The sequence below is a fragment of the Topomyia yanbarensis genome, chromosome 3 (assembly GCF_030247195.1).
Source record: "Topomyia yanbarensis strain Yona2022 chromosome 3, ASM3024719v1, whole genome shotgun sequence".
Lineage (NCBI taxonomy): Eukaryota > Metazoa > Arthropoda > Insecta > Diptera > Culicidae > Topomyia > Topomyia yanbarensis.
Genome location: NC_080672.1, coordinates 259,691,839 through 259,706,855, shown reverse-complemented (window position 1 = coordinate 259,706,855; position 15,017 = coordinate 259,691,839). Strand labels below are relative to the sequence as shown.

General features: G+C 38.1%; 1 protein-coding gene across 6 annotated transcripts in view; it reads right to left on the bottom strand.

The window, feature by feature from the left end:
* Positions 1–15,017, bottom strand: part of LOC131691509 (triple functional domain protein) — a 245,888-nt gene that overhangs the window by 177,128 nt on the left and 53,743 nt on the right. For all 6 annotated transcript variants that reach the window (XM_058977989.1, XM_058977991.1, XM_058977990.1 and 3 more), the window contains exons 5-6: positions 13,680–14,975; positions 11,442–13,338 (exon numbers count right to left, since the gene is read on the bottom strand). In XM_058977989.1, coding sequence (XP_058833972.1) covers positions 11,442–13,338; positions 13,680–14,975 — 3,193 coding nt within the window. The remainder of the gene's footprint in view (positions 1–11,441; positions 13,339–13,679; positions 14,976–15,017) is intronic.

Sequence of the window (15,017 nt, the reverse complement as noted above, 5' to 3'; positions counted from 1 at the left end):
AGATTTTCCGTTACTGTTCACAATGTCAACAATATCATAAAAAATGAAGAACACTACTTAAAAACCATTGTATAACGTGTTGGTTTACTGTAGATTGTCTAACTATTTTACACAAAACACCATGCGTCTCCATATGAGCAAAAAAGCTTCAAAATCTTCTTAAAACTTTTTGCGCACCTAGGCGCAGAACGAGACCATGATATTCGAAAAGTAGAGGTAATTTCATATAGAATGTATACTATGTGACCGTTCCGAACTGATTCCGAAATTTGTACAGAATACATTAGTGAACAAAGTATTTTTGATCTGACCACCTTAAACATATTTAAACTAAAAAATCATAGTTCCAAGCAAATTTACCAATTAAATTTTACTCACTAACCAAGTTCTTTCGTTCCTCTACACAATGAAATTAGTTGTGCTAAAATCGGACCAAAATCAAAAGAGCAACATGCATTTGAAGTGAACAGAGCAATGGTGGTTTCGGAAATGAAAATCATTAAAAAATCCGAACTTTGGTACGTTAAAACTCGTGTTAAAAATCGTGTTCTTATCCAATGATCATAAAATTTTGAATATACATCATTCAATACATGAGAAATTTAGGAAAAATATAAAATATCAATATTTCAAAAATAAATTTTTGAGGTTTTGGCCAGCCTCCGGCCACTGTGCGTCGCACAGTGATCCCAAAGAGCAAAAAAGGAGTTTTTTTAGATTGCCTCAAAACTGTTGACTTTAGCAATATGGTGTCATTGAAAAAGTTTCTTGGAATAGAACTCCCCTTCTTTCTGTCTTATCGGATTGATGATTAATCCCCCTAGTAGTGAGTTACGATGTTTTTCTTCGATAATTCAGATAGCAAAATACTTGCTTCAGCAAAGTAGTGGAAAAACTCATTGCAAACATTGTATCTGAAGCTTCGAGCTCTTTAGCTTTTAAGCCTTTTGAGATGTAGGGCATTATTTGTAAAAGGCCTCTTAAAAACAATTTTTTCCTCATGAGTTTTCTTCTAGATTATATTATACTATATTATATTATATTATATTATATTATATTATATTATATTATATTATATTATATTATATTATATTATATTATATTATATTATATTATATTATATTATATTATATTATATTATATTATATTATATTATATTATATTATATTATATTATATTATATTATATTATATTATATTATATTATATTATATTATATTATATTATATTATATTATATTCTCCTTTATATAAATGTTCTAGAACATTGTTTGGACTGTTAAACAGCATTGTCGAGTAATCAAATGCATTTAATGACGGAATGAGACAAACTTCAGCTCGAGTATTTCCATAAAGGACCACCTTGGGGAGATTTGACCTTTCCAGCATTGTTGTGCTTTTCTTGCACTTTGATTTGTTTACCGAGTGGTTTCCCCGTTTTTGGCCGTTCAAAAGTTATCGTCATTGGAAAAGAGCTATTTTCAACCAAAAACGTGTATATTTCGACACATACATACTAGCGATATCAAGTTTCCGTCTGCAGCTAAGTAATGCTGTTTAACAGTCTAACAATGTTCTAGAGCATTTATAAAATGGAAAAAAATCTAGAAGAAAACTTCTGATGAAAAAACTGTTTATAAGAGCCCAAAAAGCTAAAAGCTAGTAAGAGAGTTCGAGTCTTCAGATAAAATGTTTTCAACGAATTTCTCCACTACTTTGCTGAAGTATGTATTTGACTATCTAAATTATTGAAGAAAATAAATCTCATAACTGACTACTAGGGGGATTAATCATCAATCCGATTAGACGGAAAGAAGGGAAGTTCCATTCCAAGAAAATTTCTCAAAGACGCCACATTGCTTAAGTAAACAGTTTTGACGCAATCTAAAAAAAAACTCTTTTTTGCTCTTTGGGACCACTGTGCGTCGTACAGTGATCCCAACCGCAAAAACCTGTTTTAATAATCTACCTAGTGGTGTAATTGTGGCCTTCTCATTTATCCAATATCTGGTTATGTTCAAAATAATTATGGAAAGGTCCGTTATTCTTATCACACTTGGCACATATTTACAAGGGTACGACTGCCATGAACCTGATGGGCAACATGTCGACGATGACACACTTGGAGCAAAAAATAATATTTATGTAGATAAATGAGCATGAGTTAAATGTTGTCTTCGTGATAACATATTTTGGAATCCAGAAAGAGAGAGAGAGAGAGAGAGAGAGAGAAAGAGAGAAGATGGTGATCATAAGTGTAAAAATAGGATGCGAGGGTGAAGATAGGTTCTGAAATATGCCCGGTGCCAGGGACTTCCGGAAATGTTGATAGTGGACAATATATTCAAAAAATCTTTAATTGCCCTTTAGTGATTTACACCTGCAAATCGAAATAATTTGATGTCAATTTTAATGGATTTTAAAATTTTGAACTACAATTCTACGGGTTTATATTGAAAATTTATATGTGACCGAAGTAACCAACCTGTAACTCCGGAACCAAAAAACAGATCTGAATAAAATTTAAAATAACAGTCAAGAGTACAGCTAAGACTTTTTATATCGGCCCCTTGATTTATTTTCGGCTGACAAAATGGGGATTTTGACAAAATCGGGACGTATTTTTTTCAACATTTTTAATAAAGCGAAAATGTTAAAATATTCTTCTATAGTCCCTAGACATAGCTTTATAATCTTTCTGACGATGTGGTAAATATTTCCCTGAGGGGGGGGGGGGAGGGGGCGGTTATGCGTTTCAGTTAAAACACTTTTTTGCGATTTTTTTAAAACGCGTGAAACGAATTGATCAAAACTGTCGTACATTATAATTTATCATTTCAATAACATTCTGCAATTTTTCTACGAAAAATATCGACAAACGACTCGGTGACGAAACTTTTTGTGGAACGTCTCTGGAAAAAAAAACATGATTTGCGGTATTAACTGCCATTCAAAATCTACTTAACCGATTTCTTTCAAACTTTGTATACACATTATATGTTAAAATACCTAACCCGTTGAGTTTTTGAGATAATTTTTCAATTAAGGGGTTTTTACTCATAAAAAGGCGATTTTTTTTGTGGAATTTTTTTTTTCTTTTCATGAGTAAAAACCTTCTTAATTGAAAATTTATTTCGAAAACTCAACATAGGGTTTTGGTAATTTTAACAAAAAAGTGTATGTAAAGTTTGAAAGAAAGAGGTTAAGTAGTTTTTAAATGGCAGGTAACATCGTAAATCATGTTTTTCCAGAGATGTGCTACAAAAAGCTTGTTCACCGAGTTGTTTGTCGATATTTTTGCATAGAAAAATTACAGAATATTACTGAAATGATACACTATAATGTACAAAATTTTTGATAAACGTTCTAAAAAAATCGCAAAAAGGTATTTTTTTTTCACGCTGAAACCCTTACCCCCTCCTTAAGAGGGTGTAGTGCAAAATTTAAAAAAAAAAACAATTTTTTAATTTTTGTATATTTTGCAACTCTAAGACAAGAAAAATATGCTCAAGAAAGGATTTACTCGAATTTGACTTGGTACGTATGCTAGAGCTCATCAAACTGGTAAAATCAAGACATAAAATCGAGGTCTTCACTGTGTTGTATTTATCATTTAAAAGCAAGTTTAAAAAAATCAATCAAGAATTTGCTGAGAAAAAGTTGTAACATCTTAGAAACCTGACGAATTCCCCGGGGTTTTAAGAACCTTCATAGGTGGCCAATACGGTCAAAGGTACTTTGAATGATCTTTAATGACCTGGACCCGCTAATTCAAGTAATGTTACATCCGTTTTAATGTGTTTTATCATTTGGACACTCGCACTCTTCAACCCGTAAATCCGGAACTGAAAGGATCAACTAAAAATGCAATAGCAGCTTATGGGAGCGTTAGAATCATTCATTTGGTACTAAGTTTGCACAAAGCGGTTCACCCATCATTGAGAAAATTGAATGGCATTATATGATACACACATACACACATAGATATTTTGTGATCTCGACGAATTGAATCGAATGGTATATGAAACTTGCCCCTCCGGGCCTCGGGTACACAGTCGACTTTGGAGTGAACGCATAATATGTAGGGGACACCGGGGCCATTCGGACCTACCTAAGCAAATCGCCCTTTTAGGTGAATAGATGGGCAAGAATATATCGGTCAAAGGTCCTAATTGTTAGTATGAAATCTCAGTTACATTTTGGTACCCAAAAATGTTCACATGCACCACTCCATGGCAGTGACGATTTGCAAAACTCTATGTTTTTCCATCCTTTTACACTGTAGGAGTAATACGGACCGCTCTACGGGGCAATCCAGAGCGTCATTTTTTATTATTTTTTACAAGGGAATTATGTTTATCTATTAAATATGTATTGAAGAAACTCTTCAGAAAGCAAAAAATTGAGTTACAAAAACTTAATATGGTTAGTCACAGCTACCGATTGGCGGATCATGTATGTATTCTCTTTGCCGTGGCGTGTGCAATCGTGTGCGTAGCCGCAATCTGCTGAACGTTGGTTGATAGAATAGGGGGTCCGAATAGCCCTGTACGCCCATTTCGCACAAAAGTGGTGAGCATTTTGAAAATATCTGTGTTTTCACCCAAACAAAAATCATTCAATAAAATAGGATCCTCAAGCTTTCCAAAACAGTAACTTGTTTTTTTTTACTTTTATTTGTTGTTTTAATCACGGTTTAACTACACAGAAATTTTTTTTTGCAATTTTAAGTTTATCTTCATGCACATATTTGGAGCATGAATATAAATGTAAAATTAAGTTCCACCACAAACACACACGACTTGTCGTGCTTTCTTCAACGAATTTTATTATAATTTTACACGTGGATTGAAAATTACAGTTTCTTTAAACGGAAAACCAATGCGCTTCTTATGTATTTTTACTCTAATACTGCTGTAATATGAATGACATGACATAATACACGAATGAAAGAGTAAAATTGTATGCTGTTTGATGCTCCAATTGATTTTAACGTAATTTTCAATCAAATTTTTGATTCAATCGTTGTATGTTTACATTCGTATTGATTTACATGTCGTTTAAATTTCATTATTTTTTGGTGTGTATTATAATGATTTTTGTTTCGAGGATGACAAAAAAATGAACCGCGTTGCATCTTCTTCTAAAAAACAAAGAATTAAATGTTTCAGAATAGTAATTCCACGAATATGTAAATGTATGTAAGTAAGCCTTGCGATTTTCTGAGTCTGGGGTCCGAATTACCCCCACGGTCTTAATAGCCCCGGTTTCCCCTATATAACAAAGGCAAAAATCATTTATATTTCCAAGACACTCTAATTTCATATCGGCATTGTAGAGTAAATTGCTACCTAATAACGTATTTGATTGATCGATTACTTTGAGAATCAAGAGCATATCACCCAATGAAAATAGTACTGTTCATGAAATTTTTTGTAGCTTCGTCAAACCAACGTCAAACGGTCGCTTCCTCATCATTTCTGTTTTAGTTGTTAAAAGTGTGTTGAAATATTTTTTCGTTATAGATCTTCAACAATAGGGTAATATGCAAAAGTTCTATTGATTTGAGATGCATACTATGCATTTCTATGGACGTGGTAGACATTTGAATCCTTAGTTCTTTCTAAATGAAATTTTGTGTATTGGAAAAAAATGGCGTCACCCGAAAAGCAATGTCGCGAATTGATTTAGCGCAAGTACCTGGAAAGTCCTCAACTCTCTCATCGGGACATCGGAAAACAACTCGGAATCGTGCAGTCAACGGTTACTCGCGGAACGATGGTCTGTTGAAGGTGGAATTCCACCTACTTTTTTTTCCAAATTCGATTTTATATTCAGACCCAGCAGTCAACCGAGAAGTAGAGATTGATGGTGTAGTATTTTCTGGATTGCAAGCAATAGAGTTCAGGAAAAAACGAGAAGTAAAAGAAAACACATTATTTTTTATCAACCTCATTTCGGGCCTTGTCCTTTTTGTGCTGCGGGGCATAAATTACCGTCGTAACAAAAAATTAGGCCAAATATCTACCCATTATAGAAACAAGGCACGGAGTGGAATACACGGATAGACTCATGAAAGGTCTTACTACTGTGATATGATCTCTCGACATATTCCGCGTACAAATTATGCGGGGAATAACTGAAGCATTCTTTTGAGAAATGCTCCGAGAAGAAATGCTAAAGAGCAATACGCCACCGACCACGACTAATTTCAACGCTCTTTTATTCACTAAAGTATGTGACAATTCCATTTAGGGAACATCTTCTAATGTTCCTATAAATTTTCGAAAGAGAAAGCTCATTTACTTCCTCGTAAAAGCCTGAGGGCGTCCCTCGATGGCCCTATAACTAGAGGAAGTGCTGTTACAAAACCTAAGTAAGTGGCTCCTGGTCCCGGAAATTCAACCTAGTACTGGACAGATGAAATATATGATATCGTGAATTGGATATTAAAAACTTTCAACAGCGAGAACACTTTAGCAGCAGTTTTCTATTAAATGCCTCCTTGAGCGATGGTACCCCGATCAAAATGAAATAAGATTAGAACACAATAAAATTTTCGTAACAGATTGTGTTATAAATTTGGTCTCGTTAGTAATTAAAATAACAGAAAATTACAACAAGTAACAACGCGAGATATAGTTTTGAAATCTTTTTACCTTTCTCAATAGAAAGGTATTGCAATTGCTCTGAACCCCAACTTTTTAACGGAAGCCCCTATCTGCTAATGAGGGTCGAGCTTAGGCAGCATAACTACGAATCACCCGAGTTCACTTCTTCACATCCTTGCTCTCACTTGAGTACTATGGCTCTAATTTTTCATAACTTTACCTACCCAGTAATCTCTAGCTAATTGAATGTCGTTAAAATGGAATTAACTTCGATGTTCAAATAAACGTCGAACGGCTTTATTAAAAAGTAATGATTATAACATAACGTTCCATTTAGTCCAATCAGTGCAGTAAAATTCCATTTCATTCAATCGAAACTGAATGAACGCAGTCAATCAGTGGTCTACGGTAGCATTCATATTCATTTAACGCATCAAATGCTGTTGATCTGAAGCTCGGTTCATGACTCTTCACTCACCGTCGCTTTAAAATGAGTCGCTATTCATAGTCGACCTCCTTCGATTGATCCTCTCAAATGAATAGATCCGCTTTCAATTTACTCAGTGAGCACCAGTCAAATAAGATCCGGGTAAGCCTAAGACAAGAAAAGACAACTGGCTTCGCGTTTTTGGTTGTCTTGCCTTCCTTGTGCCAGATGACAGATGAGTTTATGCAGCTAGCGAGGTTGGCAGTGCAGCCAATTTCTTTGTCATATTTAGATATGTTGCTATAATACACATAATAATGTTTCTAGCAAATTTGGCCAGCATAACAGCCTATTCATCAGAATCAAATTTGCAGCAAAAATATAATAGAGATGAACGTACTACCAAATACGTTTTTCATTGCAACCAGTTCCAATAAGCTGTTCATTATTTTTTGTCTGAAATCTGCTATCATTATTGTACGAAGCTGTCAAATTCATGGCTAAACTCAAATATGTAATTAAGCAATTTTCTTTGCACCTCTACCAATATTTTCCAGTCCCGATGACATGATAAAGGATTAAAACACTTCCACAAAGGTTCTATAGGAACACATTACAAGCACAGTCTACAGACACGAGAATAGTCGATATTCTCTATCAGAAAGATTTCGAAAAGATTTTGCTCGACATGAATGTTATAAACAGGTCATATCGATGGCGGGTTTATTGATTTGAAGTAACCAAAAGCCGCCATATTGGATTGATTGCAAAATGTCCTCAATCATCAGTTTCCGTCATCTACTAACCAACCTTGCAAAAACGATATAAAATATATTGATTATGGTTTTCGCTTTAGTGGTTACCGGAAACCGCCATCTTTGTTTTCATGATGGCCTAAATTCATAAATTCCAGTGTCTTATGACTACTTTAAATGATACCCATATTGATAGTTGTTTTCACTGTTTATTGGTAACCAAAGGCCGTCATCTTGGATTTCAAAATGGCCTCACCTCCTTTTAAATGGTATCCATGTTGCCCTCATCTCTGATTTTAAAATGACTTTAACCATCGAGCTTGAGCTTGAGCTTGACCTTGTTGCGACCACTCCTGGCTGCCACTCCGTTATCGATCTGGACTAACTGAAGTTGCACAGGGAATCAGAAGGTAATTATGCTTGGGATTAGAGAAACATCTTTCAATGTGCAACTCCTGGTAATCCTAAACTGTTTATTGATCAAAACCGGCATCAGCCAGGCCCGAACGTAAATCGCAGAAGGAACGTTCGTCCGATACTTGCTTTTGCTAGAGGCCGTATATACTACTGCGCACTCCACAAGTATCACGGGAGGAGAACATTTGTTAGTAACTAGATATCGACCCATCAACTCATGGACAGGAAACCAACGGCCTTACATCCCTTCCGAAGGAAGAATTTTCACCTCAAAAAAATTTCGACGACCTCGGCTGGGATTGAACCCAGACCAATTGGGATGGGTGGCTGTCATGCTTACAACTCAACCAACTGTGCCTTCGTTTAAAATGACTTTAACTATCGATTTCCGTTATCTATTATCTTGGACCTTTAACGAGTTCGACCGTTTACTCCTAAGACAAGACAAGGCAACTAGTAATACGATTTCTGTATATTTCTGTATATTGGTAGTACGTCCATCTCTATATAAATTTTTGTGGCAAATTTGATTCTGATGAATAGGCTGTTATGCTGGCCAAATTTGCTGGAAACATGTAGTATGTGATAAAAATGTTGGATTGATTAGTTCCAGATACATTTTGGAGAAATGAGAGTTAATAAAACGGTCATTATTATGTGAATTATAGCAACATATCTAAATATGACAAAGAAATTGGCTGCACTGCCAACCTCGCTAGCTACATACAATCATCTGTCAACAATTATTCAGCAGGGTACAAGAAAAGCAAGAAAACTTAAAATACAGAGACAACTGCTCCAAGATGAGGAGAAAGAAAGGTTCGGAACATTTGTCATTTTTGAGTGTATTTGTTTTATATTTGTAAAATTAAGCATGGCCACCGGGCCCCTGGTAGTAAACATAATCATCCTGATGAGCATCCCAATTTTTCGGCGCACGATGAAAAGAGAGAAAAGGCCTTTTTATCTCGAAACTACTGATAAAAAATAATTATTACCAAACCAAAACAAAACTTATATTAACAGAAAGGCCCCCTACGTCATTTGATTATTCTTTTTTTCATATCCTCCTGATTTATCAACTTCATCGAAAAAAATGACAACCTCGTTCATACAGAGAAAAAATGTTCCTACCGGTATTCGTCTTGAGTTGTCTCGTCTTATTATAGCCTTTACCCTATATGTATTTATTATCTTGGTCGGAATTATTTTCATGTCAGTGAGTGTTCATTCATATTCATTTGTGAGTGGTTCATTGGAATGGTTCACTTCCATTAGCTGAGACCATGCTAATGTGAGGTAAGTTTTCAATAGAAACGAAACAGGCAAAAACGTTAAATGACCAGAATCTGTTATTCAATTGACAGTGAACTCTGAGTGACTCAAACGAAGACGGCAGCAGAACTCAACTGATATAGTGGTGGCATGCTTACAGTGAAAGACTCGCAGTTTCAATTGAAACGAATATTTTCATTTGAAATTGATATTTTACCGCTCTGAGTCCAATATCGAAGGGAGAAAACGACTGCATCGGACAAACCGATTCTAAATTGAGCCACTTGGCTTAGTGGTTGATCGTCACTTCGTTTGTGGAAAGGTCGGAGAGCAGATCGTGTCGAGTAGTGTGTACCAGATAATTGAAAGTTGGTACGAAAATTGTGGTGTTAGATAGCGTGAAGTGTGCTAATTTCCGTTTACCTTTTTTTAGTTCGATGTGGATTAAAGTTAATTTTTATTCAAATTAAGCTAAAAAGCATCTGCTCTTGTGAAATTTGTAGCTAAGCAAAGTAGGCAAATATTTTCTCTCGATTAAATGAAAGCTATTACGGCCGATAATATGACTGTAGGAGTCAATTTCGGTGATTCAGTCCACGAACGAACGGGCGGGAGCTAACTATAACGCCCGGCCGGCACTCGGCGAGTTTGCAGTGTCCCGTAGTGTACGGCACCACACGCTACGTATCAGCTAATTTAACCGATCATTGGAGTCACCATCCAGAACGCATGCAACATAAATCGAAGCACCCCTCGATTCATGCTTCACACCTGGGCAACATAAGCAGCTAAACTCAGCCACATACGACCCAGCCCTACACGAGCACCGCTGCCAGCGTCAGGTTCGCGAATACGCCGCTGGAACAAACCCTACGCGCAGGTATGTGATTGTGTGAGTGTTAGGGCCATACACGTTTGGTTTTACGAACCACCACTAGAAAACCCGTTAGGTAGCTGTCCGCGGCAGAACCACTTGGGTGAATTTTATTAATGTAGCAGATAGAATGGGGAATGTAGTGTTAGGTAAACCTTAGAATAAAGTAATGAAATAGACATGATGTTTTCCTAGATGGTGCATTTTGCGTTAGCTAACACTGCCGCCTTAATCCGGAGTACGTTTACGATGTTGAAAGCAATTTGTTCGCTCATTTTTCTATTGACAGGTGACAGAAAACTCTAATCCAGTGTTTTGTGACGATTAAATTCATAGAATGACGTAAGAGCATTAATTTCCTTCCGAAGAATCTGGGTAGATCGGGAAATTCTCGTTGGTTGTTTGGGATCGATAATTAGTGCGCCCGTTCGTGGTTCGCCTGATCAGCAAACGAACCGCTGCAAAATCTCTAACCCTATGTGCGGGGTTGGGAATAGACCCCAGGTGAGCTGCGTACAAGGCAATCAATTTACCAAATGGTCAGGCCGGACTAAGCCGCAAAACATCAAAAAATAAGATAATGACAACACTGGATAAAAAATTTCTTCAGCTGCATTCGACTTTTCCCAGATTTGAAATATGTAACCATAAACAAGAATTATGGCAAAAAATAATTTCCAATTATAACGTAGAGGATGCTGCGATTCAAACTTTATTTTTTTTTCTCGAAAACAATATTTTGTCACTTAGTCCAGTCTGACTTAACACCGACCAACTACGCTATGCCCATCCTCCCAAATTGGTTACTTGACAGATTACCGAATGGTCGATCTTGCTAAGTACCGTTGCGCCCTGTTTCTATTCGCTATATGAATGAAGCGAATTAGCGGCTATCACAAGAAAGTAATTTTGTTTTAATTAAGTTGTATTTAGCCGATAGGTCTGAATGAATATGTGCCAAAGATAAATAGGAAGGTTGTGTTTGAAAATCTCGTAATTTTTATACTTATACAATCCCATTTGAATAAAATATTAAGAGATCACGCAGATTAGCTAATATAGGTAATAACAACCAAAAACTCACCAGATGTTAGCAGCTTGCTTTTGTAGATGTACTTTACTGTTCCGCTGGTGTCCTTGACCTCCTTGGAAAACAGAATGTACAGCTCAAACAAGAACACGTGTCTCTCGCGCCCTTTCTTAATCAATATCTGCTTGTTGTCCCAAACCAGGAAGGAATCCTGCAGGACCACATCACCAAGGTTGTCTATCGGAATATCACAGCCCTCAAGCAGCGACAGATGCATGACGTCGTTTGCTTTCTTCGGCACATTCAGCATCACCTCCAGACCATCCTTGATTTCACCTTGCCCTTCGTCACAGCACGATTGGAGATCTTTCAGAAGAAGCTGATATTTGGTGATTCGTTGCACCGGCTTGATCAGGAAAGCTGGCAGCGAGTGTTCGAGTTTGTGTTTTCGTTGCACTTCTTCGAAATAGGTTCCACCGAACTGAACCATGTAGTCGTTGGATTGTGGTTTGTTCTGACAGTAGTAAACATACATGTCGAATTTAGCCGCCCACGTCACGAAGCAGTGTCCCACATCTTCGGGCATGGTTTCATACTTCTCCAATTCTTTAAGAAATATCTTTTCGTGGAATTGGTAAATATCTTCGATGTTGCTGAACAGGATGTGTTCCTTACCCACGAGGTTAGGCGGTACACCAATGCCACTTTTCAGTTCGCTTACAAAGACATTGATGCAGGTTTCGAGATCTTTTACATAGGTCCGTTCAGTTTGTAATAGTTCCGCCATGATAAACTCTTTTTTGCGAGCAGACTTTCGCTTCTCCTCGTTCATTTCCTTGGGTACGCCAACCGATCCAGCAACGGCTGCGGCAGCATTGAGTTTTGTTTCCAACGATGGATCTGAGTGCCGATATTCAAGCACGGAAGCATTGGCCGTTGTGGATGAAGCGGACGAAATGCCACTGGTGGACGCCGTCGAAACGGACGTCATCGAGGAGGAAATGGACTTACAGTTTAGGCTACTGTTGCTACTATTAATACTACTAATACTATTATTGTCATCTTGTTGCTGTATACCAGGTAGGCCCAATGATTTCTCCAGATTAGTCCTGTAGAGCTCCATCCGACTACTAAAGTCCTTATATCGGTTGTCCACTGTTGCTACCCATTGTTTAATGGAACTAGCGTGCGCATGGCCCTTCTCCACCAGGGAGTCAGCTAGCTGAATCAGCAATTTAACTCGTTCTCGCGTTTCCTTCGCCGTCCCTTTGAACTCATTGTGCTCTCTAAGGAGCACCTCAGTCTCTTCACGACTACTACACAATTTATTATTTCTTGATGACAGATATGCCTCTCCTGTATCATGAATCCATTCGATCGCCTGCTTTGCAGATCGTTCAAACAAAACAAACTGCTGGCACTGATCTAGCCGCTTCTTTCGTTGAGTCCAATATTCGAGCACTTGCGTTTCCTGCGTAAGCAGTTTATCCAGTATTGCCTTCACACGAGATTCGCTATTGACAGTGGTCTTTATATGATAGAACTGCAACGATCGTGCCGCATATTTCAGAAAAGTTTCCGCTGTTCTTCGCGCTAGTGTGCATGCCTTTAGAAAAGCTTCCTTCTGTTCCTGGTGTTTCGAAATCAGTTGCACTATTTGTTGGCCCTTGTCGGTCGATCCACCCCCTCCGCACCAGTCTTCCTCCCGACGGTATTCCTTCTCCAAGCTATCCAAAACGCTGCAGACCTGCTCGGCCGTTTTGAAAAAGTTCAACGAAGCCGTCACAAGTTTGTGGCGTTCCTCTGCGCAGGTGACTAGCTTTTGCCACTTTTTCGTGACCTCATCCGCAATATCCTTAATGCTTTGCGGATCGTAATGGTTGGCATTCATCAGGGCATCGGCGCGATATTTTACTTGCACGGCAGAAGTGTGGGTGCGTTCGATTGCAACCTAGAAGAAGGTAAGAAATTTGTTACTGCGTATTTAGAAAGGCTCAGTAATGATTCTCGGAGGTATTCACTTGCTAATCGTTTTTTGTTAACACAGGAAACTCAGTCCAAACTGAAGTAAGCTCATTCATGGCAATTCAATTAGCGAAATTCGAATTGATGAGAAATGGCTCAATATGAAAATAAAGGACTTGTCTCATAATGACGAAAACAATGACTAAATCGGATGTTGACTTTAGCCAATCACCTGACCCTAATCAACAAATAAATATCAAATTTAACTAGGATATGAATAGTTTGAGAACCAACCGTTGTCTATAAACTAGTAGTACCATAACATACCTGAAACTGTTCGTGCTGCTTCCGCAGTTGTTCCGCTTCCTGGTAGCTGTTAGGAATGGAAAAGTTCGCCAGTAACATTGCCTCCCCGTTGCGAATCCAGGAAATCACTTGATTCGCATCGTTCTGAAAGTGACACAGTTGCATCGATTGCTCCAGCTTAATTCGTTTCGCTTCCGCTAAATCCTCGAGGTCAAGCTCGCGATCGTGCAAAAATTCCAACAAATACTGTACCCTAGTCTGTGCAGATGTATGTGGATCGGCCATCAGCAGAACGCCAGATGACTCAAAAAGTTGCATCAGTTCTTGGCCGGTATTGATCATCTGATATGTTGTGGTTTGCATTTGACTAACAGATTCATTGTGCAACCGCAGCACCTGTTCGGTTTTTTGAAAATCACATGATACATCTGTGTGCTGTAGCTCTTCCGCCCACATTTCAAGCTGAGAGCAGACCTCTAACGCATCTCGTTCAAACATCCGAAGTCGTAGGTACATATCAATTTTCATCTTACGAGCCTGCCAGAGATTCTCCAGATCTAGACGATTTTTTTGAATTCGCTCCAAGGCGTTTTGAACTGCTGTGAGCGATCCCGCAGAATCTTCCTCTTCTATAGCTCCCAGCTCCTGCAACAGTGCCTCACCCTGAGCAATAGCTTGGATGCATGTTTTGAGAGTATTTTCCTCCTGCTCCTTACACTGCTCCAGCATTCGTTCCGTACCATCTAGGTGCTCATTGGCTAGCTCCATCGATTCTTCATTGGACATTTCCGCATGCAATTGTTCCAACCAGGCAGAGATTTTCTTCTCGTTCGTGTAGAACAGTACTGCTAAATCAAGCCGCCTTCGTCTTTGCTCAACTCGTTCGGCAAATGAAGCCACGTTGGTTTCTAACTCTCTTACTACTGAATAAATCTCCTGTGGAGCTACTTCTCCAGATCTTGCTAGTTCTTTGGCTGCAGCTAACAACTTTTCCGCATTGCGATAGGTGTTTTGCGCCACATTTTCAAAGTGCTCATGACTTGTCTGGTATATCCGGGCTTTCTGCAAACTTTTCCCAATGCCTCGATTTTTCCGCAAAAATACATCGCCATGATTCTGCAGCCAATCGAGAACCTGTTTAACGTCCTCCTGGAACAATCGTAAGGCGAGTTTCTGATGCAATCGCAGCTTGCCTGCGTGCCACTTGATTTCCAACTGTTGGTGATGTCCGAGTATCTGATGAATAACGGTTAGCACGTGGGATGCACCTCTACTATAGTCAGCCGCCGGATTGCCACCATTGAAGTGAGTGTTGTCCTAGCAAAAATTGAACATCGATTATAAAACTTACTCAATTAA